Source organism: Mauremys mutica, chromosome 1 (assembly GCF_020497125.1).
Source record: "Mauremys mutica isolate MM-2020 ecotype Southern chromosome 1, ASM2049712v1, whole genome shotgun sequence".
NCBI classification, from domain to species: Eukaryota; Metazoa; Chordata; order Testudines; family Geoemydidae; genus Mauremys; species Mauremys mutica.
This window is the reverse complement of record NC_059072.1, coordinates 355,274,181-355,297,058: the sequence shown is the minus strand read 5'-3', so window position 1 is coordinate 355,297,058 and position 22,878 is coordinate 355,274,181. Positions and strand designations below refer to the sequence as shown.

At 43.5% G+C, this 22,878-nt stretch overlaps 1 protein-coding gene across 8 annotated transcripts in view; it reads right to left on the bottom strand.

The window, feature by feature from the left end:
- The window catches only part of LOC123373703 (disintegrin and metalloproteinase domain-containing protein 20-like), a 150,446-nt gene that overhangs the window by 100,015 nt on the left and 27,553 nt on the right, over positions 1-22,878 (bottom strand). For 7 of the 8 annotated variants that reach the window (XM_045022787.1, XM_045022842.1, XM_045022835.1 and 4 more), the window contains 3 exons: positions 15,958-16,029; positions 14,521-14,592; positions 5,082-5,251 (listed from right to left, as the gene is read on the bottom strand). In XM_045022787.1, the coding sequence (XP_044878722.1) occupies positions 5,082-5,251; positions 14,521-14,592; positions 15,958-16,029 (314 nt within the window). The remainder of the gene's footprint in view (positions 1-5,081; positions 5,252-14,520; positions 14,593-15,957; positions 16,030-22,878) is intronic. The other variant, XM_045022800.1, reaches the window with a different exon arrangement.

Sequence of the window (22,878 nt, the reverse complement as noted above, 5' to 3'; positions counted from 1 at the left end):
TTCCTGTGAGATGGATCTACAGTGAGCCAATGGAAAGGCCTATGTTTTTTAGAGACCAGATACAATCCAAAATGACTAGAATACCTGCAGTACCTGAAGATGGATGATTATGCTACACCCAGGCAGAGAAACATCTCCATTTAGCTAGTTAGCAGGTCCTAGCTGAATCTTCCCTACGTTGGGTATGGCCAGCCTGAACGGCTGCAGAAGAGGAGCATTCTATTTCCAATGTCCATCAAACACCAGGCCATGAGACGGAGTGAGTCTGCATTAAAGGTGTATGATTCTATCCCCCTCCTGAGTTAGGAGGTCTGGAAAAGGTGTGGATCATGATTGAGGAACAGGATGATATTTTTAGGAGCTCTAGGAATCAAAAGTGCCTAGGTCAAATGGGTGCTAGAAGAATGACTCTAGCCCTGTCATGATGGATCTTTCTCAGAACCTATTTTAGCAGAGGAATGGGAAGAAAGGCTTATCTGAGATTGTTTCTCCATCACAATAGGAGAGTGCTGCTCTGGGAGCTGTGGTCCATAGCTCCTCTGGAGAAAAACAGGGAAGTATTCTGTTAGTTTGGGACACAACGATATCAAATTGAGGTGCACCTCATAGCGTGAATATTTTGCTCAGGGCAGAGTCTTGAATCTCTCACTCATGGTCTGCAGACAAGTGCCTGCTCAGGTTTTCCACTGGGAGGTATGCAATTTGTATGGTGATGCAGATTCTGAAGCACCAGTTCCAAACTCTGACTACTTCCAGGTAAACAGAAAGAGATTTTGTTCTGTGCTGTTTGTTTATGTAAAAGGCCGTGCTGATATTCATAGAATCATAGAATATTAGAGTTGGAAGAGACCTCAGGAGGTCATTTAGTCCAATCCCCAGCTCAAAGCAGGACCAACACCAACTAAATATTGTCCAACACCACTTAGATATGGATTGAATTTATAAGTGGGAGAAAGGCTGTGCAAGCCAGGCAGACTGCTCTTAGGTCTCTCATGGAGTTCAGGTACTTTGAACAGTGTGGCCTTTCGGGTGAGCACCCCAACCCCAAAGAGAAATGTCTGTTATAGTGGTGGCAGTAGGGATGAAAGTGTTGAAGGGAATGCTCATTCTCACTCTCTTTGAGTCTGACCTCCATATGTAGGAGGTGATGACTTTGGTGGGAACACTCACTCTGGAGTTGATGAAATCTCTATCTGGTGAGTACTGCCTGCAGACATTGTGGATGATGGTGTTCATGCAGCATTACATAAGTACACAAGGTCAGTCTAATACCGAGAGGCACATTCTCCCCATAGCTCTTGGTCTGCAAGTAATCCAAACGATCAGGCTGCTCATTAACTAAAATCTTTCTATGGGAAGGAACACTCTCAATGAAACAGAGTCTGATGACATTTATTGTCTCTGTAGATGATAAACCAACTTTTCTCTGTTTAGGCAGATGCCAATTGCTGCTAGAATATGGAACAGAAACTGCATCACTGGGCTGACCTGTAGGCAAGAGCAACCTTTCAAAAGCTAACTGTCTGTTGTGATCAATTCCCAATTGTGGGTGAAGAGTGCAATATGGCCCCCAAAAATAATAGAGGAAGAGGTGAGTGATGGCGGGGGTGGATCTCAATCAATATGTCAAAAGTAGCCCCTTGCAGGTGGCTGGGATTGGGTAGAGGTTATGGGGGCAGAGGGGGCTTTGAAACAAGGCCTTTGAACACTCTGATGTTTTCTAAGAGGCTCAACTGGATGCTGGTGGTAGAATGCTTGAGGAGGGGGTAGCCTTGCCCTATAGGCTTGTCTCTGCTGTTTTCTCCTTGCAGCTAGAGTGTAAATCCCCAGAGAGTGAAAAGTCGATCTTGGATTCTTTAACAAGCGTAGGAACTCATTCATTGTCTCCATGAAGAGATTTAACTCATCATAGGGCAGGCCCTGTATTCTGGATATCCCTGGGAAAACACAGAGACTGTAGCTAAGAATTCCTCTTTGTGACTGTACTAATGGCCAGGTTTCTGGAGGTCATATCTGCTGCATTCACTGCAGCATGAAAGAAAGAATCTTCTTTCCCTCCTTGCCCTTTGGTCCTCTATGAAGGTCCAAAATTGGATTCTGTCCTCAGAGTTGTCCTTAAAGTCCACCAGCCTGGAAGAGCTGCTAAAATAATATTTTGATAATAAGGCTTGATTGTTAGTAATATGGAATTCCAGGCCCATAAAGGAAAAGACCTTTTTTGCCATGTAATCCAACCTCTTTGAGCCCTTGTTAGTCTTGGTGGTAGTCCTTTGATGTTGGGACCTATCCCTCTCCATACATGCCTCTACCACCAGAGACTTGGGTGTTGGGTGGGAGAAAAGAAATTCAGCTCCCTTGGTGGGACAGTGTCCCTGCAATGGTGACTGTCAGAGAGCATTTCTTAGAATTTATTGACATTGATGATACTACAGGAGCTGGTATGACAAATGTGCTTCTTAAAGAGCTGGAAGCTACGGGAATTGCAATAGCTGACATGACAGGTCAGGGTTACAATAATGGTGCCAACATGAGAGGAAAGAACAGAGGAGCACAGACACGGATCCGAGAGTTAAACCCTCGAACTTTTTTTGTCCCATGCAGTTCTCATAATTGAACTTGGTGGTCAGTGATGCAGCATCTGCTTCTAGTGAGGCTGCTGAATTTTTAAATGTAATTCAAAGCATCTATGTATTTTTCTTTGCATCAACTCATTGATGGCAAATTTTGAAGCAACATCTGGGGACATACCCTCTGACACTGAAACCACTGAGTGCCACATGATGGGAAAGTCGAGTGGAGGCAATAAAGCTTATCAAGCACCAAATTGGGAAGATAGATGATGCCATGGTTGCCATTATGGAGGATAATGCTGTGACAGGAACTGTTTGTGGGAGAACAGTGGAAGAGAGAAATGGAATCACCAGAAACACACACAACTTCAAATTTCTGTGTGGCATGACATACTGTTTGAAATAAATGTTGTAAGCAAGAGACTCCAAGGTGTTGACCTTGATATATCTGGAGCAATGGAACAACTGCACAAAGCAAACTCATACCTACAGTTTTACCGGTCAGATGAGGGATTTCAAAATGTTCTGAAGAGTGCACAGAAGTTGGAGGAGGAACTTCACACTGAAGCTATTTTCCCACCCATTCAAGAATACAACAGTCACTGAAGAAGAAGACATTTTCATTACGAGGCATGGGATAATCCCATAAGAAACCCCAAACAACAATTCAAAGTTGAATTCTTTAACCAGCTGCTAGATTGTGCAATACAATCAGTTGAAGAACGTTTCATGCAGCTCAGGGAACACAGCAGTATATTTGGGATGCTGTATGATATTCCAAAACTCTTCACTATAGTTGAAGAAGACCTACACCAGCAATGCAGGTCACTAGAGACATTGTTGACACGATGACATGTGCAATATTGATGTGAGTGATTTAGGTGATGAACTGAAAGCCCTTTCAAGATACATTTCAGCAGGATCAACTCCAAAGGCTGTTCTGAAATATATGTGCACAAACAAGATGACCACCCTCTTTCCAAATGCTTTTGTTGCTCTGTGCATACTTCTAACACTTCCTGTAACAGTTGCCAGTGGAGAACGCAGCTTCTCCAAGCTGAAGTTAATAAAAACACATCTCCGCTCCACAATGACACAGGAGAGGCTGGTCGGCCTTGCAACCATCTCAATAGAGCATGGGCTGGTCCAGATTGTGCCCCTTCAGGAAGCAGTTCAAATCTTTGCAACCAAGAAGGCACGGAAAGCACCACTTTGATTATTCAAACAGATAAAAATGCCAGTGTTTCCTATGCAGACAAGAAAAGTTACATTTGCTGTTCAGGCATTTGAAAGTTAAGTGTTACTTAAAATTTTTGAACAAGGCATTTAAAGTTGTTAGTTCTCCTTTATTGGGGGTAGGTAGCAGAGCAGTACCATGAGAGAAGTAGAACAGGAGGAAGGCAGAATTGAGACCTTTCAAAGTTTTGGCCCAAGCGAGGTGGCATGGGGGCATCATTTGAGCTCCCCGCCTCAGGTGTCAAAATGTTGTGGGCTGACCCTGATCTGACATATCAACTGCTGTCTGAAAATTTATGGAGCGTGGATGTCATATATACACGAAAGAGGGAAGGAGAAAGAGGAAGTACACTTCAGGTGAAATTAATGAGTTAATGAATCCGGAAAAGCAGATGGCTACATTCACCTTGGGAAGTGTCAGATTTGAACACAACATACAAATTCTGAGCATTCTCATTGTACCATTTATATTTATTACAGCACTTCTGTTTTCATATTCACTTCTTCCAGGAAGGAGTACAGTGGGACACACATCTCCCTTCCAGTTCAAAGGAAATATACCTAGTCATCTCTCCCTCTTTGTTTTCTTGTTTTGTCTTTGACTCTGCAGAGGGCCCCAGATGTATATGAATGATATTAAATTATTTCCTTATGATCAAGGAATCTTTCCTAAGTCTTTTCTTCATATTCCTCCAGATCAGAGTTCATATGAACCGGGTTTCTCACTTGCTTTGTCCAGTGAGGGTCAGGAGGTCTGGAAGCCATGTGTGCTGTTGCATAGAAAATAGAATGAACTGAGTATCAGAGGGGTAGCCATGTTAGTCTGTAGCCACAAAAACAATGAGGAGTCCGGTATCACCTTAAAGATTAATAGATTTATTTGGGCATAAGCTTTTGTGGGTAAAACACCCCCACTTTTTCAGATGCATGGAGTGAAAATCCATGCATCTGAAGAGGTGGGTTTTTTTACCCACGAAAGCTTATGCCTGAATAAATCTGTTAGTCTTTAAGAATGAACTGAGGATTTTCCCAGGTAGGTGGAGACTATCAAACTGCTTATGCCTCTTAGGCTACAGAACCCAAAGGAAAACCTAATGTGCAATGGCCAGTTGGGCTATGCAGGAGAATAATGGAAGCATTTTGGGTGGGGTACTTTGTGTAGTTTCCAAACAAAATCGTGCAAAATATCTTTAAGGTCTGAATTTGATATTCAGAGTAATAAATAAAAGAGCAGTATTACCATATATTTAAAAGATTAAAATAAAAGAACCTTACAAAATTAATTCTGTGTGGTCGAAACGTACACGGCCCATAAGGAACTTTCCAGCATAGGCTGAATAAAATCCAAGACTGTCACCCAAACGGTGAGTAATTGTAATGAGATCCCTTTCTGTCCAAAGCTCTAATCCAATAAGAACAACATGAAGACCAAATGGACGGTACATCTAAAAACATAAATATTAAAAAAGGCATCTACATGTAATGCTTTGAAGCTATCATCCTTCACATAATCCACATTGCTGGTGTCACTCCCTAGTCTGTGTTCCTGTTTACCCTTTCAGCCATAGAAGTTCCTCTGCAGCTCAGAATAAAACCATAACATTAAAGGGATACCGCTGTTGATCTGAATAATCTTATTTCTGTCTGGAAAAATGTTTACATATTATAGTTACAAACAACACTCATGACTACTAAAGCGGAAAGAATTTTTCAGAAAATATATATTTTTTTCATTTGTTTTTTGTGTATGTGCAATTGGCTGTAGTTTGTGTACAGCCAGTTTCTCTATTCTGGTGATAGTCACTTCTACTTTCTGTCTCGTGGATTAACATGAAATAACCACTCTCATGCACAGCTCTGGGGGGGGGAGGGGGCTCATATATGCTGCTTCCTGGAACTGAGTAGGGGGGGTTACTATTAATGACTTTAAATTATATTGCAGACAGCAATCCAACAACATGTTGACAGAATGCTAAACTGAATGGGGCTTGATAGAAGACCTATGTATTAACTGTACTAATATGAAGTCAAACTTTTTAAAGGGACACTCAAAATTGAGATAAAAAAATAACAACAGATTTCCAAAATTCAAGTTTCTGGTAGAGCATCTTTTAGATAAGTAGGTCCTGACATTTGGGGGAAAAAAACCCATTATTTTAAAAGCTATTTATGATGTTTCTTCTTCTCTCCATTGTTATTTATAGGGTCTTTTCAGCAAGGGAAAATGGACAGACCTGGAAACAACACCAGAAACCAGCTAAGGCTTTTGTCTCCCGCTCACCCCACTCCTAAAGGGCAAAGAAGCAGAGGGGGCAGATGAGCAAAACCTGTTCATTATCATCATCCATATCCCTTAACATGGCATATCAGTGGAAACTTAGGGACAGGTCAGGCGAACTCCCGTCTTCCCAGACACTTAGCACAGTGCTGGATAGCAATGGGAGCCCAGGGGAGAATGGGCATGCAGTGAGGGCTGTTTCTTTACTCCCTTTATTTTTAAATGGAGGTTTGAAATTCAGAAGCCTTTTCAGGTATCTGACGACTGGAAGTTGGAGAGCTCCATACCAAGCACAGGTCGCTGTGTCCTCTTATGGCTAGGCATAGCATAGCAGCCCCTTTGTCTGGAGAGGCAGTTTGTGCTCTTGTGAAGCAAGCCCTGACTCTGTACTAACCAGGCATGTTTGATATTGAGGGAAAGAAGTCTTTTCACTTTGGCAGAAGCACCTCAGGATATGAACCTGCAGAAAATAATTATGGTTATTAGCATAGGGTGGCCAGGATAGCATTTTCTCAGCCCCTATCACCAATTCAGGGGGAAGTGCTCCATCTCAGATAGGATTTGTTTAAAGACAGCATGGCGATCCCTCAGATGTTACAGAAAAAATATGTTAAAAAGAATACATGAAGGTCATTTAGGGACTGAAAAATCTGAGAAGGCCTAAAGATGTTTTATACTGGCCTAAAATGAACAGCAGCATTGAGGAAGTTGTCATGGTTTGATGCATATGACAGAAATGCAGACCAAATCAGGCAAAACAGCCCGTGTTGTCTGCCCACGAAAAACTGACCTCTGGGAGAAAATTAGGCATATATTTGTTTCCCTTAACTGGAAAGAACTATGTACTACTCATCCTAGAATATTATTCTCACTTACTTGAGATAGCTTTACTAGAAGGTACTTCAGCTAAACAATCAATTGTGTTTATATTCTTCCTAGACATGACATACCCAACACTAAATGTCTGACAGTGGGTTGCAATTCAGTGGGCATGAGCTCCTATGTGCTGGTGGAAAATGATGTTAAAAATAATAAAGTGGCTACTGAAAAAAGACTACAGACTAGGCCTTTGCTATACTTAGCATTGTTAAGTTACAGGATGAAACATGGATTGTCACCTACCTATACTATGTTTAAGAGAAAGCTGACAACTAAAATGTCTGTAATACCAGAAGTTGTCAGAGGAACTGGGGATTTGCAGAAATACAAAGGGACAGATTAATCTAAACAACTAATCAAATAACCAAACAACAAAAAAGTCACATGACTAGGCGTCCTGCAAGCTGCCACCACTTCATGAAAGTGATGCAGTGCACATCTATGATGGAAATTAATAGTTGTAAACAGCAGTGGTATCACATGAGATTGCCTTGAAGCTTTAGGGTAATCTCAGACAGACATATACCAAGGAATGGGCAACACCTTCTCCTACTTGAAGAAGGTAGGGAGATAAGGGGCACTTAGTTTGCCATTTTGCCTTAGAAGGTCTCAGCTAGGCCACAACCACAACAGGTTAAACCAGGGGTAGGCAACCTATGGCACACATGCCGAGCTGATTTTTAGTGGCTCTCACATTGCCCAGGTCCTGGCCACCGGTCTGGGGGGCTCTGCATTTTAATGTAATTTTAAATGAAGCTTCTTAAACATTTTAAAAACCTTATTTACTTTACATACAACAATAGTTTAGTTATATATTATAGACATAAAAAGAGAGCTTCTAAAAACATTAAAATGTATTACTGGCACACAAAACCTTAAATTAGAGTGAATAAATGAAGACGCGGCACACCGCTTCTGAAAGGCTGCCAGCCCCTGGGTTAAACACAAACAAGCCCTGGGACATGAACCCTGCCAGAACAAATGAATATACTACATGCAAATTAGTACTATTTGCTGGGGAAATATTAGTACTATTTGCTAGGGAGCTTTACTCGTAAAGCTCCCCAGCAAATAGTACTAATATTTCATAGGAAACTCGCAAGTCCAAGCAACAGTGCAAAAACCACAGATACTAATTGAACATTGTTAGTAAGTTTTGATAGCAGCTTAGTTACAAGTATTTGGAATTATGTGTTATATCAATGTTGTTTGTTAAGTACTCTCATTATTAAGTTTTGGCTGGGAAAGAAAGATGTGGTAGTGGGAACTGTACCTTGAAGTGGTTTAACCTCCTAGACAGGAAGTTTGGCAAAGGAGTGCTGCAAAAGCCTGTTTCTGCTATGCAAAAGCAGCTGGAACTGTGTCAATGAATAAAGAGGATTTCTTTCAAGCACTTGAGCCCAGAGTGACTACTGAACACCATGGCTTCGAAGAAGCTAGGAGGATGCAAACATTCAAAAATACTTTAAAAGAGTTAAGGACCAACCAGTTGCAAGAAGGTATCAGTCCTTTATTCAGGAAAAGCATATGGTGAAAGGAGTTATTTAGTTTAGGGCCCAGGAGATCCTCATAGTTCATAACACTCTCTCTGATTTATGGGTTGTGTTTGTTTACATGTTTACAAGGAAAATATTATCTTCACTACTTGAATCTCTAGTGAAGTTTGCCAGGACTCAACCGTACCAATGCAAAAGTTTGGCAGCTTGTGGAGGACAAGAGTTTCACTTCGGGTGTTCCCCATATTGGAAGGAAGACCTCTTACCATAATCACTCAACCAACACGCCAAGAGTGGAGGAATTTAGCCAGAAGAGTTGTGTTGTTTGGCTGATGCAGTCTGCATTTCTGTGAGCATCATGATTTGACAGGTGGCCTTTTTGGCTCTGTCTTGCCCTAGGAGGTCTACCCCTCTCTTGGGGTTGAGTAAAGCTCCCCAGAAAACCATTCATTGACCTGAGATATGCTTGTTCTTGCTGTGGTTAACAGGTGAGGCAGAAGATTATTAGTGCTTGATGTGCACAAGACCAATTGGTGTTTTGAGGCTTTTATGAGCCAATTGCCCAGCTATGCTAATATGGGAAAGTTCTGGTGAGGGAGTGTTAGTGACTGAGCACAAAAATCTTCTAAAGACAGGAGAAAGGTCTCATGATATTGAAAATGTTGAGGTCCTATGGTGACTCATACTGCATAAGTAGGATGATAAATGTGGGGAGGTCTGTATCCTGCAGGTTGATGGAAGCCAGAAAACTTGCTTGCCTCAACAGCAACAGTGATGCACCTGTAAGTATTTAATTTTAAGTACTTTTAAGTTGGAGTAAAGTGATCATCAAGGTATTAATTATATTACCCAGAGTATTAAAAAATGGAGCCGTGCTTCACAGCTATCAGGCCTGAGCCATGGGTGGCCTGTGTACACCTGTCAGCTGCTAAGTTGTAGTCTGGAGATGAGTAATGGAGTCAGGAGCGAGCAGGTCAGAATGCCAGTAAGTCAGGGTCAAGCAACAAGTTGCGCGGGGGAGGCAGATACCAGTTAGGGTCCAAACAGGTCAGGATATCAAGAAGTTGGGGTCAGGTAGCAAATAACAAGATTGAGGAGAAACCATGGTCAGAAGCCGGAATCCAGGGTCTACAGCAACCAAGGTCTGGAGCAGAAAGAAGCAGACAGGCAGCCTGCATTGTGGTTCAGACAACAACTCATGATGGCTTCCTGGTTTAAATACTAGCATCAGCCAATCAATGGGCTGTAAGGGGCTGCCACTCAGGCCCCGCTGGGAAGTACTTCCTGAAGAGTCTTTCAGCAGCAACACAGCCTAAGCTTCCACTGGTGATGCAGAAGTGTCAGCAGCCCAGACCCTACCTCTCCACCTCCCTGCTCCTCAGTTCCAGCTTCTAGTCCCATAGGTTCTTACAATACAAGAGGGTTATTCACTTTGTGCAGTAATTGAAGTTCTTTGAGATGTATGTTCCTGTGGGTGCTCCACTTTAGGTGAGTCTGTGTCCCCCTGACTGAGATTGGAGATTCATAGTAGCAGTGCCCATTTGGGCCACACATGCACTCCCTGTCTCGCACTGGAGGCAATATAGTGCTGTGCAGCCAAACCACCCTCAATTCCTTCTCCGCTGCAGAGTGCATGTCTGAACTCTGAAGTAGAGGGGAAAAGGGCAGATAGTGGAGCACCCACAGGGATACATATCTCGAAGAACCTCAATTACTGCACAAGGTAAGTAGCCCTCTCTTTTTCTTCAAGCTGTGTCCCTGTGGGTGCTCCACTTTAGGTGCCTGTAGAGCAGTGCCCCTTGTTAGAAGTCTGGTGCTTCAGAATTGGATCTGGAAACAATGATAAGACAGCTAGTCCTAACAGAGCATCTGAGGTTGAATCTTGCTCAATTGCATAATGTCTGTGATGAGTACATTGTTCAGGAAGGCTATTGAGGTAATGATATGGTGGAGTGCGTTCAAGTTCCCAGTAGGGGTTGCAGATCATGTTGGTGGTAGCAAAGGAGAATGCACATGGAAATCCATTTTAAGAGCCTTTGCTTGGATATGGCTGATCCTTTAGATCTTTCCATAACAGAAAGGAATAGCTTGGGTGACTTCATGAAGGGTTTAGTCATAGAATCATAGAATGATAAAAGATTAGGGTTGGAAGACACCTCATGAGGTCATCTAGTTCAAACCCCTGCTCAAAGCAGGACCAATGCCAACTAAATCATCCCAGCCAAGGCTTTGTCAAGCCAGGCCTTAAAAACCTTCAAGGATGGAGATTGTACCACCTCCCTAGGTAACACATTCCAGTGCTTCACCACCCTCCTAGTGAAATAGTTTTTCCTAATATCCAAACTAGACCTCCTCCACTTCAGCTTGGGAACATTGCTTCTTCTTTTATCATCTGCCACCACTGAGAACAGACTCTCTCTTGAAACCCCCTTTCAGGTAGTTGAAGGCTGCTATCAAATCCCCCCTCTCTTCTCTTCTGCATATTAAATAAGCCCAGTTCCCTAGGCCTCTCTTTGTAAGTCACGTGCCCCATCCCCCTAATTATTTTTGTTGCCCTCCGCTGGACTCTCTCCAATTTGTCCACATCCTTTCTATAGTGGGGGCCCCAAAACTGGATGCAGTACTCCAGATGTGGCCTCACTAGTGCCAAATAGAAGGAAATAATCACTTCCCTCAGTCTGCTGGCAATGATCCTACTAATGCAGGCCAATATGCTGGTTGTCTTCTTGGCAACAAGGGCACACTGATGACTCATATCCAGCTTCTCAACCACTGTAATCCCCAAGTCCTTTTCTGCAGAATTGCAGCTTAGCCAGCCGGTCTCTATTCTGTGGCAGTGCATTGGATTCTTCCATCTTAAGTGCAGGACTCTGCACTAGTCCTTGTTGAATCTCATCGGATTTCTTATGACCCAATCCTCCAATTTTTCTAGGTCACTCTGGACCCTATCTGGACTCTCTAGTGTATCTACCTCTGTCCCCATCTTAGTGTCATCCACAAATTTTCTGAGAGTGCAATCCATTCCATCATCCAGATCATTAATGAAGAAGTTGACCAAAACCGACTCCAGGACCGACCTCTGGGGCACTCTGCTTGATACTGGCTGCCAACTAGACATCGAGCTGTTGATCATTACCCATTGAGCCTGACGATCTAGCTAGCTTTCTATCCACCTTATAGTCCATTAATCCAATCCATACTTTTTTTAACTTGATGGCAAGAATACTGTGAGAGATCATATCAAAAGCTTTGCTAAAGTCAAGATATATCATGTCCATCCCTATCCCCATATCCATAGAGCCAGTTATTTCATCATAGAAGGCAATCAGATTTGTCAGGCATTACTTGCCCTTGGTGAATCCATGTTGACTGTTCCTGATCACCTTCCTCTCCTCCAAGTGCTTCAAAATGGATTCCTAGAGGACCTGCTCCATGATTTTTCCAGAGACTGAGTTGAGACTGAGTGGTCTGTAGTTCCCTGGGTTCTCCTTCTTCCCTTTTTAAAAAATGGGCACTATATTAGCCTTTTTCCAGTCATCCTTTCAATATAGAATGTTAATGCCCATCTGACACCTAGAGTGTGGAACTTTGTCTCTCATTTGTTCTCATGAGGTTTACGGAAGAACGATGGTAGGTGGATGGGTTGATTGCAGGTGGAATGAGAAAGGTATTTTGGGTAGAAATTTAAGATGCGGTCTTAAAGTGACCTTGTCTTTGAGGAAGATTGTATATGGAGGTTATTCTGTGAGCCCCTAGTTTTCCCACTCATCACGTGGATGTGATAGCGATGAGGAAGGCCACCTTCATTGACAGGTGCATGAGTAAACATGGGGTTCGAACGGGGTACCAGTGAGACAGCGTAGGACTACATTAAAGTCCCCAGGGTGGGGTGGGAACTCGAATTTCCAGACAGAGGTTCCAAATACCCTTGAGGAACCGTTTAGTGATAGGATGGGTAAAGACTGAGAACTAGGGCAGTCAAGTGATTTAAAAAATATATTGCTATTAATCGTACAGTTAAACAATAATAGAATATCATTTACTTCAATATTTTGGATGTTTTCTACATTTTCAAATATATTGATTTCAATTAAAGACAGAATACAAAGTGTACAGTGCTCCCTTTATATTTATTTTCATTACAAATATTTGCACTGTAAAAAAGAAACAAAAGAAATACCGGTAGTATTTTTCAATTCACCTAATACAAGTACTGTAGTGCAATCTCTTTATCATGAAAGTTGAACTTACAAATGTAGAATTATGTATAAAAAATAACTTATCTCAAAAATAAAACATAAAACTTTAGCATCTACCACTCATTGTTTACATTTATGGGAGATAATGCTGCCTGCTTCGTGTTTACAATGTCACCTGAAAGTGAGAATAGGCATTCACATGGCACCGTTGTAGCCGAAGTCACAAAATATTTTCGTGTCAGATGCGGTAGAGTTATATGTCCCTTTTTCTTTGCACACCATTCCAGAGGACATGCTTACATGCTGATGATGGGTTCTGCTCAATAATGATCCAAAGCAATGCGGACCGACGCATGTTCATTTTCATAATGTGAGTCAGATGCCACCAACAGCAGGTTGATTTTCTTTTTTGGTGGTTAGGGTTCTGTAGTTTCCACACTGAAGTTTTGCTCTTTTTAGACTTCTGAAAGCTTGTTCTATACCTCGTACCTCTCAGATTTTGGAAGGCACTTCAGATGCCTAAACTTTGAGTCGAGTGCTGTAGTTATCTTTAGAAATCTCACATTGGTACCTTCTTTGCATTTTGTCAAATCTGCAGTGAAAGTGTTCTTAAATCGAACAGCATGTGGTGGGTCATTATTCAAGACTGCCATAACACAAAATATATGGCAGAAGGCGGGTAAAACAGAACAGGGGACATACAATTCTCTCCCAAGGAGTTCAGTCACAAATGTATTAAACCATTATTCTTTTAACGAGCATCATCAGCATGAAAGAATGTCCCCTGGACATAATGGTGGCCAAAGCATGAATTTGATGGCCAAATTCGTATGAAGGGGCAAACAAATGTTTAGCATCCCTGACATGTAAATACCTTGCAATGCTGGCTACAACAGTGCCATAGTTTCGGTTGATATTGTAAATCAGAAGCAGGCAGCATTCTCTCTCGTAAATATAAACAAACTTCTTTGTCTTAGTGATTGGCTGAACAAGAAGTACAACTGAGTGGACTTGTAAGCTCTAAAGTTGTATGTTGTTTTGTTTAGAGTGCAGTTATGTAACAGGTATGTGATTGGTCCTTTGGGATCAGAAGAACCCTTTGGTTGATTAAATTGGCTTTAATTAACCACTCATCATTAAGTCTCCTATATGGGTGGTGAAACCAGGGCTGGGCTACCTAGGGAGACTGCATTTCTGGCTTCTTGTTAGCCAGTGTAGTGAGACAGAAGTTTACTTTTGTTGGTGGTTGGGTATATCTTATTGAAGAATAACCACCAGTTTGGGGTGAGTCTGCCCCATTTCTCAGCAGTTTTTCCTGAATTTGGTATTCTCAGTTGTGACCCACTGAGGCACAGTGATGGGGAGTTTGGCCACACAGTGCTATATAGACACCAGGGAGTGGCATGAGACAGGAGGAGCACATGTGTAGCCCAAACTGGTACTGCTACTAAGAATCTCTGATCGCAGGTGCAGGGACTCAGACCCATCTAAAGAGGAGTACCCACATGAATGGGATAAAACAATTACATTTCCCCATACCATCCAGCTTCCAATGACCTAGTAGAAAAAACTGTTAGCACTTATAAAAAAGATATGAATATGATAAATAGTTGGAGTACAGAAACAAAGCTGGCTTGCTTTCTTCCGAAATACAGATTTCCTCCTCAAATTATAACAGGCTTTTCTTTCAATAGGAGAAAGTAATAAAGAATTTGGATTTAATCCATACCAGAGCTGCTACCCTATATACAGGTAACCAGTGCAGGGGACTAAGAGGGCAACTTATGCCCTCTGATTTCCCAGTGTAGATGTATAACATCAGTCACAAGTGTGCCCATAATAAATAAGAGTAAATAATTCACCTCACTTGTAAAATGGATATATTGAACCATCTTCAATGTCAACAAAGTTTCATTGGAATCTTCAAATAAAAACTAGAAGAAAAAAGACCAAAACCGGTTAGAATCTCCATTCTGAACAGAAAATCAATTCTATGTGGGAACTTTAAAGAGCAGCAGATGTTTCATGAAAAATCTTTCCAAATTAATTGTAATTCACACAAATATGCCAACATATCATTTCACTTCCCTCATTCTTTGTTATTAATCTACCTTTTCCATTTTCATGACAATTATATTTTTTGTGATTTTGCTCCTTTTAAAATATTCCATCAGGATTTTCATCCTTTGATATAGATTGAAGAGCCCATTATCAAATATTTGCTCTGCATGTAGGTAATTATAGATTGTGGTGAAGTCATCCCTTAACCTGGTCTTTGTTAACGCTAAATAGATTGAACTCCATGATTCTATTGCTATAAGGCATTCTTTCTAATCCTTTAAACATTTTCATGGTGGCTCTTTGAACCCTCTCCAGTTTATCAAACATCCTTCTTGAATTGTGGACATCAGAATTGGACATAGTATTCTGGTAGTGGTTGTACCAGTACCCAAAATAACCTCTCTGATCCTACTTGAGATTCCTGCTTAAGCATCATATTAGCCCTTTTGGCCACAGTGTCACATTGGAAGCTGAACATATCTTTTAGGAACTCATTCAATCTTGACATAAAAACTTCAGTGACAGTAAATTCACCATGTCCCTTCATAAGTTGTTCCCACAGTTAATTAACTTCACTGTTAAAATTTATCAGCCTGAATTTATTTAGCTTCAATTTCCAGACATTAGGTATTGTTATGTCTTGGTCCGTTACACTATAGCAGTGGTCACCAACCAATTGATCGTGATCAGCTGGTAGAACATGGAAACTCTCCAAGTCGATCGTGATCTCTGGCCGTGGCAGTGTAGCGGGGCTTCTGCTAAGGCAAACTCCATGCCTGCTGCACACTCACACTGCTCCCAGAAGTGGCTAGCGTAGCCCCATTGAGGGGGCAGGAGCTATTATCTTGCCTGGGATCGATGGGGGTTTGACAGGCCTATAATTTACTGGGTCATCAAATTTACCCTTTTTAAATATTGGCACATTAGCTTTCTTCCAGTCTTCTGGAACTTCCCCAGTTTTCTAAGATGTACTGAAAATCAACATGAGTGCTTCAGCAGGTTACTCAGCCAGCTCTCTTAAAACTGTTCAACGCAAGTTATCTGGATCTGCTGATTTTAAAATATCCAACTTTCATCAACTGAAGGATATATTTATATTTCTAGCCAATGACTAAGGAGAATGATTCACATCCTAATGCATAAATCTAATGTCAATGTTGCATATATACTTTTAATGGGTGACTTAAGTGCAGAAGGATCACTAATAAAATAATTTAAAGTTAGAAAAAAATACTTACCTTTGCTTTGTCTGCAACAAAATAACACTCTAAATATCTGGTAGATGTGTACAAAGTGTCTAGTTCACCTTTCTGGAAGAAAAGACATGTAAAGCAGGATTATGTAAAATAAATTGATGTGTTTAACTGCATGCAAAATAAACTTCTGAATCATACCCTCCTGTATTATGTCACCCACACAACAGGAAAATCTTACAGAATTATAATTCTTGGACAGGGTAACAAGCCTTCTGGATGGGGGGAAGCAGTAGATATGGTATACCTTGATTTTAGTAAGGTTTTTGATACTGTCTCACACAACCTTCTCATAAACAAACTAGGAAAATCCAACCTAGATGGAGCTACTATAAGGTAAGTGCATAACTGGTTGGAAAACCATTCCCAGATAATAGTTATTAGTGGTTCACAGTCAAGTTGGAAAGGCACATCGATTGGGGTCTTGCTGATGCACTGGATTTGAGGGGTGTGTCCCCCCCAGATTTTGATCAAACTGACTGCAACCATATTGAATGCATTCAGCCACCATGAGTTAGTAAAATAGAACACTACATAGTTAAGGGTTAATTGGAATATGCAGGGCTTCTGGAAGCAAGGTCAAAATTAGCTGTAGGCTTCAGTTTCTGCTCATCAGAATGGGAGGAAGTGAGAAGAGAGTTAACAAATTGACACTGAAAGAAAATAAGTGTATGGAAACCTTGAATTTGGGTGCCTTTGATATAGAAGTTTATTATGGCTAAGATTGTTAGAAATGTTTGTTGATAAGTAGTTTATTGAAGTTAGAAGAGGTGATCTACTAGCTTGTGATCTACTATGAGCTCTGTGTTTTGTAAAAGTTAGTTATAAAAAGACTAGATAATAGAGTCAACAGGGAGTCCGGTGGCACCTTAAAGACTAACAGATTTATTTGCGCATAAGCTGCAGGGATCAGTTCTGGGGCCGATTCTGTTCAATATCTTCATCAATGGTTTAGACAATGGCATAAAGAGAACACAAAGTTTGCAGACAATACCAAGATTGGAGGGGTTGCAAGTGCTGTGGAGGATAGGATTAAAATTCAAAATGATCGGGATCAGCTGGAGAAATGGTCTGAAGGAAATAGGATGAACTTTTCAATATGGACAAATGCAAAGTACTCCATTTAGGAAGGAACAATTAGTTGCACACACACAAAATGGGAAGTGACTGTCGAGGAAGGAGTACTGCAGAAAGGGATCTGGTGTCATAGTAGATCACAAGCTAAATATGAGTGGACAGTGTAACACTGTTGCAAAAAATGAAATCATTCTGGGACGTGTTAGCAGGAGTGTTGTAAGCAAGATGTGAGAAGTAATTCTTCTGCTCTACTCTGCACGGATTAGGCCTTAACTGGAGTATAATGTCCATTTCTGTGTCCCACACTTCAGGAGAGATGTGAAGAAGTCTGAGAACGTCCAGAGAAGAGAAACAAAAAGAACTAAAGGTCTAGAAAACATGACTTATGAGGGAAGAATGAAAAAACTGTTTGTTTAGTCTGGAGAAGAGAAGACTGAAAGGGAACATAACAGTTTTCAAGTACATAAAAGGTTATTACAAGGAGGAGGGAGAAAAATTGTTCTCCTTAACCTCTGATGATAGGACAAGAAGAAATGGGCTTAAATTGCAGCAAAGGTGGTTTACGTTGGACATTAGGAAAATCTTCCTAACTTTTAGGGTGATTAAACACAGGTTAACCTAGGGAGGATGTGGAATCTCCATCACTGGAGATTTTAAGAGCAGGTTTGACAAACACCTGTGAGAGATGGTCTAAATACTACTTAGTCCTGCCATGAGTTCAGGGGACTGGACTAGATGACCTCTTGAGGTCCCATCATGTCCTATGATTCTATGGTTCTGTCATTCTCCAGAATACTATTTTCTTGGCACCAACACTGAATTTGATAATAATTGCATGAAGCTAACTGACAGTGCTGGGTAAGTGCTACTATAAAAATATAATTGATTCCTTTATAAATGGGTTTCTTTAGAGCAGTGGTTCCTTATGTTTTTCCAGTGGAAAACCAAAATTACCTGCAGTTGCTTGCTGTAACCCACTGAATCCCACAATCCTTGATGCAGGAAAGGACTGAAGTCCCAGTGAGAAGTTCCTTTTTAGGTCCTAAAGCTGTGTGGTGGCTGGTGGGTCAGCATTCCTGGCTGGCCTGAGGTTCCCCAACCAGGACCGCTGCCTTGTCCTATCACATAAGCCCCCTCATTTTTGGGGCTCATTCAGCCTGTGATGGAGAGGGAGGTTCTTTTTTCCACAGCTGCTGGAGTTCTCCAAACCATCTCCAGTCTTGTCCCAATATTACCAGGTAGATCAGGGTGGTCACTAAGCCGACTCTCTGAGTCTCAATATGGCCCTTGACTTCCACTTTTGTGACGGGGTAGGGAAGCACATCGCTATGGGTACAGTGGATGTCAATAGGGTGCCCCCACCATGTCAGGGGACTCCAGCAGGCTAGTCCACACGATGGTCTGGCTATATCTGAAGTCCACAAGGCCCATTATTTTGGTGCCATTGACCCATACTGGTAGCAACATCCTAGTTGGGTCCTCTTTCAGGTGCCTGCTGACCATGCCTCCCCTTAACTGCAGTGCACAAAGGGACACTCCCACCTGAACTGCCCCTGCCATCCACACTCGAAGCACTTCCCCTTCAGGGTCGCTATTGGCTGGCCCACCTCTGGTGCCATGGGTCCTCCTGATAGGGCATATCCCCCTCTTTGGGAGCACAAGCCTCCTCGCCATTCCACCTCTGCAGTTAGATGGCCCTGGCTGCAGGGAGAGACCTCCTAGGATGATGACCAATTTAGCTGTTCTCAACCTTCTCTCTGAACAGGCCGCTGCTAGGGATCAGAATCTTGCTTCGAGGGGCACTTCCCTCACTGTCAGTAAGGATCGTCTCTCAGCAAACTTGTAGTTCTCCATTAGGGCCATGGCCTCTGTGAGGGTCGATGGCGGATGGCGCTTCACCCATTCCTTCATCACGACTGGGAGAATATAGATGAATTATCCTAACAGAATAATTTCCACCACCTTCACTCTGGTCTGTTTTTCTGGGTATAACCAGTGCCAACACTGGTCCTTCAGACATTTGGCCACCATGCAAGGCCAGGTATCTCTTTGAGAAACCTCCAGTGGAACAATTTGGGATTGGTATCTAAACGATCTAGTATGGCTGTGTGATGGGTTGGATCACAGAAGCCTCCCTGGGAGCTGCCCCCTGATGTGCCAAGACTACTTCTATCCCTGTTTTCCCTGCCAGCTCAGGACTCCAGCACCCTGTCTTGCTGAGCCAGACACGCCCCTCTGCTCCAACACAGACCCAGGGTCTGAATTACTTGCCCCAAAGCTGCAGGTTTACCTGAAAGCAGCTCACAGAAGTGTGCTTGCCTTTAGCATACAGATGCCCAACTCCCAATGGGGTCTAAACCCAAATAAATCCGTTTTACCCTCTATAAAACTTATGCAGGGTAAACTCATAAATTGTTTGCCCTCTATAACATTGATAGAGAGATACGAGCACAGCTGTTTGCTGCTCCAGGTATTAATACATACTCTGAGTTAATTAATAAGTAAAAAGTGGTTTTATTAAATACAGAAAGTAGGATTTAAGTGGTTCCAAGTAGTAACAGACAGAACAAAGTAAGTCACACAAAGCAAAATAAAATAAAATGCGCAAATCTATGTCTAATTAAACTGAATACAGATAATCTCATCCTCAGAGATGCTTCAGTAAGTTTTTTCCTCAGACTGGACACCTTCCAGGCCTGGGAACAATTCTTTCCCCCTGGTACAGCTCTTGTTCCAGCTCAGGTGGTAGCTAGGGGATTCTTCATGATGGCTCCTCTCCTCTCTTCCCTTTGTTCTGTTCCACCCCTATATATAATCTTTTGCATAAGGTGGAAACCCTTTGTCCCTCTGGGTTTCCACCCACCCACCCTGGAAAAACACCAGGTTAAACATGGATTCCAGTTCAGGTGACATGATCACATGTCAGGGCAAGACCTCATTACCCACTTGCCAGCATACACATATACAGGAAGACTTACAGGTAAAACACAGCCATTTGCAGACAATGGTCCTAGTTAATAGGAGTCATCAAGATTCCAAACCACCATTAATAGCCCACACTTTACATAATTACAATAGGCCCTCAGAGTTATATTTTATATTTTTAGTTTCAGGACTGCTGGACTGTAATCCTGTTCTGTTCTTTACAGAATAAACCTTGTTCCTGGTAGTTTGTCTGAGTGGGTCTAGTCTGAGGTGAACACACACTGACACACAACGCAGAGCACAGAGGAGCCTCAGGCTCAGTTTCCCAAAGTAGTGTAAAAAGTCACAAGGCAGGCTTCCCCTATCTTGAACAACCTCTACAACCTCATAGTGGGCCAGTGAACAGGACGGGGAGTTACACTTTTCACAGGACTCAGCTGTTGCCCATATTCTCCACCATGTATCAGAGGCGGTGGACTTGGGTCCAGTCCCAGCAGCATCACCTAATGGCAGTTCTCTGGGTTATGTCACCCAGCAGCAAGCATCAATGGCTGGGAGTAAGGGAACCCGGGTTCTCCCTGCTCTACTTGGTTCCAGCCCAGGGCCCAATGAAGCAGTAAATCCAAAAAAGACGGTTACTCACCATTGTAACTGTTGTTCTTCGAGATGTGTTGCTCATATCCATTCCAGTTAGGTGTGCGCGCCGTGCGTGCACGGCTCTTCGGAAGATTTTTTACCCTAGCAACTCTGGCGGGTCGGCTGGGCGCCCCCTGGAGTGGCGCCGTTATAGCGCTAGATATATACCCCAGCCGACCTGTCCGCTCATCAGTTCCTTCTTGCCGGCTATTCCGACAGTGGGGAAGGAGGGCGGGTCTGGAATGGATAGGAGCAACACATCTCGAAGAACAACAGTTACAACGGTGAGTAACCGTCTTTTCTACTTCGAGTGATTGCTCCTATGCATTCCAGTTAGGTGATTCCCAAGCCTTACCTAGGTGGTGGGGTCGGAGTGAGACGTGGCAGAGTGTAAGACTGCTGAGCCGAAGGCTGCATCGTCTCGAGATTGTTGCACCAACGCGTAGTGGGAAGCGAAGGTGTGGACAGAAGACCAGGTGGCCGCTCTACAGATGTCCTGGATGGGGACATGGGCCAGGAAGGCGGCAGACGAGGCTTGCGCTCTCGTAGAGTGAGCGGTGAGGTGGCTAGCTGGCACTCGAGCAAGTTCGTAGCATGTCTGGATACACGATGTTACCCAGGAGGAAATCCTTTGAGAGGAGACCGGCTTGCCTTTCATGCGATCAGCAACCGCCACGAATAACTGGGGCGAACGCCGGAAGGGTTTTGTTCGCTCAATGTAAAATGCGAGGGCCCTGCGGACGTCGAGGGTGTGAAGCTGTTGTTCACGACTTGAGGCGTGTGGCTTCGGGAAAAAGACCAGGAGAAAAATGTCCTGGTTTAAATGGAAGGCCGACACCACCTTAGGGAGGAAGGCCGGGTGTGGCCGAAGCTGTACCTTGTCTCCATGGAAGATGGTGTACGGTGGACCAGACGTTAGGGCACGAAGCTCGGAAACTCGTCTCGCTGAAGTTATAGCTACGAGAAAAGCTGTTTTCCATGATAGATAGAGCAGGGAACACGTGGCCAAGGGCTCAAAGGGGGCTCCCATGAGCCTGGCTAGAACTAGGTTCAAATCCCAGGACGGGGTAGGACGTCGTACTGGCGGGAACAAGCTCAGGGAACACGTAGCCAAGGGCTCAAAGGGGGCTCCCATGAGCCTGGCTAGAACTAGGTTCAAATCCCAGGACGGGGTAGGATGTCGTACTGGTGGGAACAAGCTATCTAGGCCCTTAAGGAAGCGGGAAACCATCTGATTGGAAAAGATGGACCGTTCTCCTACGGCTGGCCGAAAGGCGGAAATGGCCGCGAGGTGTACCTTCAAAGAGGAGACGGTGAGACCTTGCTCCTTAAGGGACCAGAGGTAGTCCAAGATCGTCAGGATAGGGACCAGGAAAGGATTAATACCTCTCTGATCGCACCAGAGTGCGAAATGCTTCCATTTCGCGAGGTAGGTCGAGCGAGTGTAAGGCTTCCTGCTTTCCTTTAGGACTTGTTGTACCTCAGCGGAACAGACACGCTCCGCGTGAGTCAGCCATGCAGGCACCAAGCTGTAAGATGGAGGGACAGTAGGTCCGGGTGGCGGAGCCTGCCGAAGTCCTGCGTTATCAAGTCCAGCCATAATGGGAGGGGAATGGGATCCCGTACTGAGAGCTCGAGCAGCAGGGTGTACCAGTGCTGTCTCGGCCAGGCCAGAGTGACGAGTATGAGGCGGGCCCTGTCCCTCCGGAGTTTGAGTAGCACACGGTGCACGAAAGGAAACTGAGGGAAGGCATATAGCAGGTGACCCATCCAGGGGCGGAGGAAAGCGTCCGATAGGGAGCCCTGGGAGCGACCCTGGTAAGAGCAGAACTGGTGGCATTTCCTGTTCTCTTTGGAGGCAAACAGGTCTATTTGGGGAAAGCCCCACCTTTGGAAAATTGTGTGCACCACATTGGGACGAAGGGACCACTCGTGGGAATGGAACGACCTGCTGAGATGGTCTGCCAGCGTGTTCTGCACTCCTGGAAGAAAGGACGCTACCAGGTGAATCGAGTGGGCTATGCAGAAGTCCCAAAGGAGCATTGCTTCCGTGCAAAGCAGGGAGGAGCGGGCCCCGCCCTGTTTGTTGACATAAAACATCGCCGTCGTGTTGTCCGTGAAAACAGCCACACAGCGCCCTTGGAGATGGGCGTGGAAGGTTTGACATGCCAAGCGGATCGCCCGCAGCTCCCTGACATTGATATGGAGGGAGAGCTCTCGGGGTGACCAGAGACCTTGGGTGTGTAGGGCGCCGAGGTGTGCTCCCCA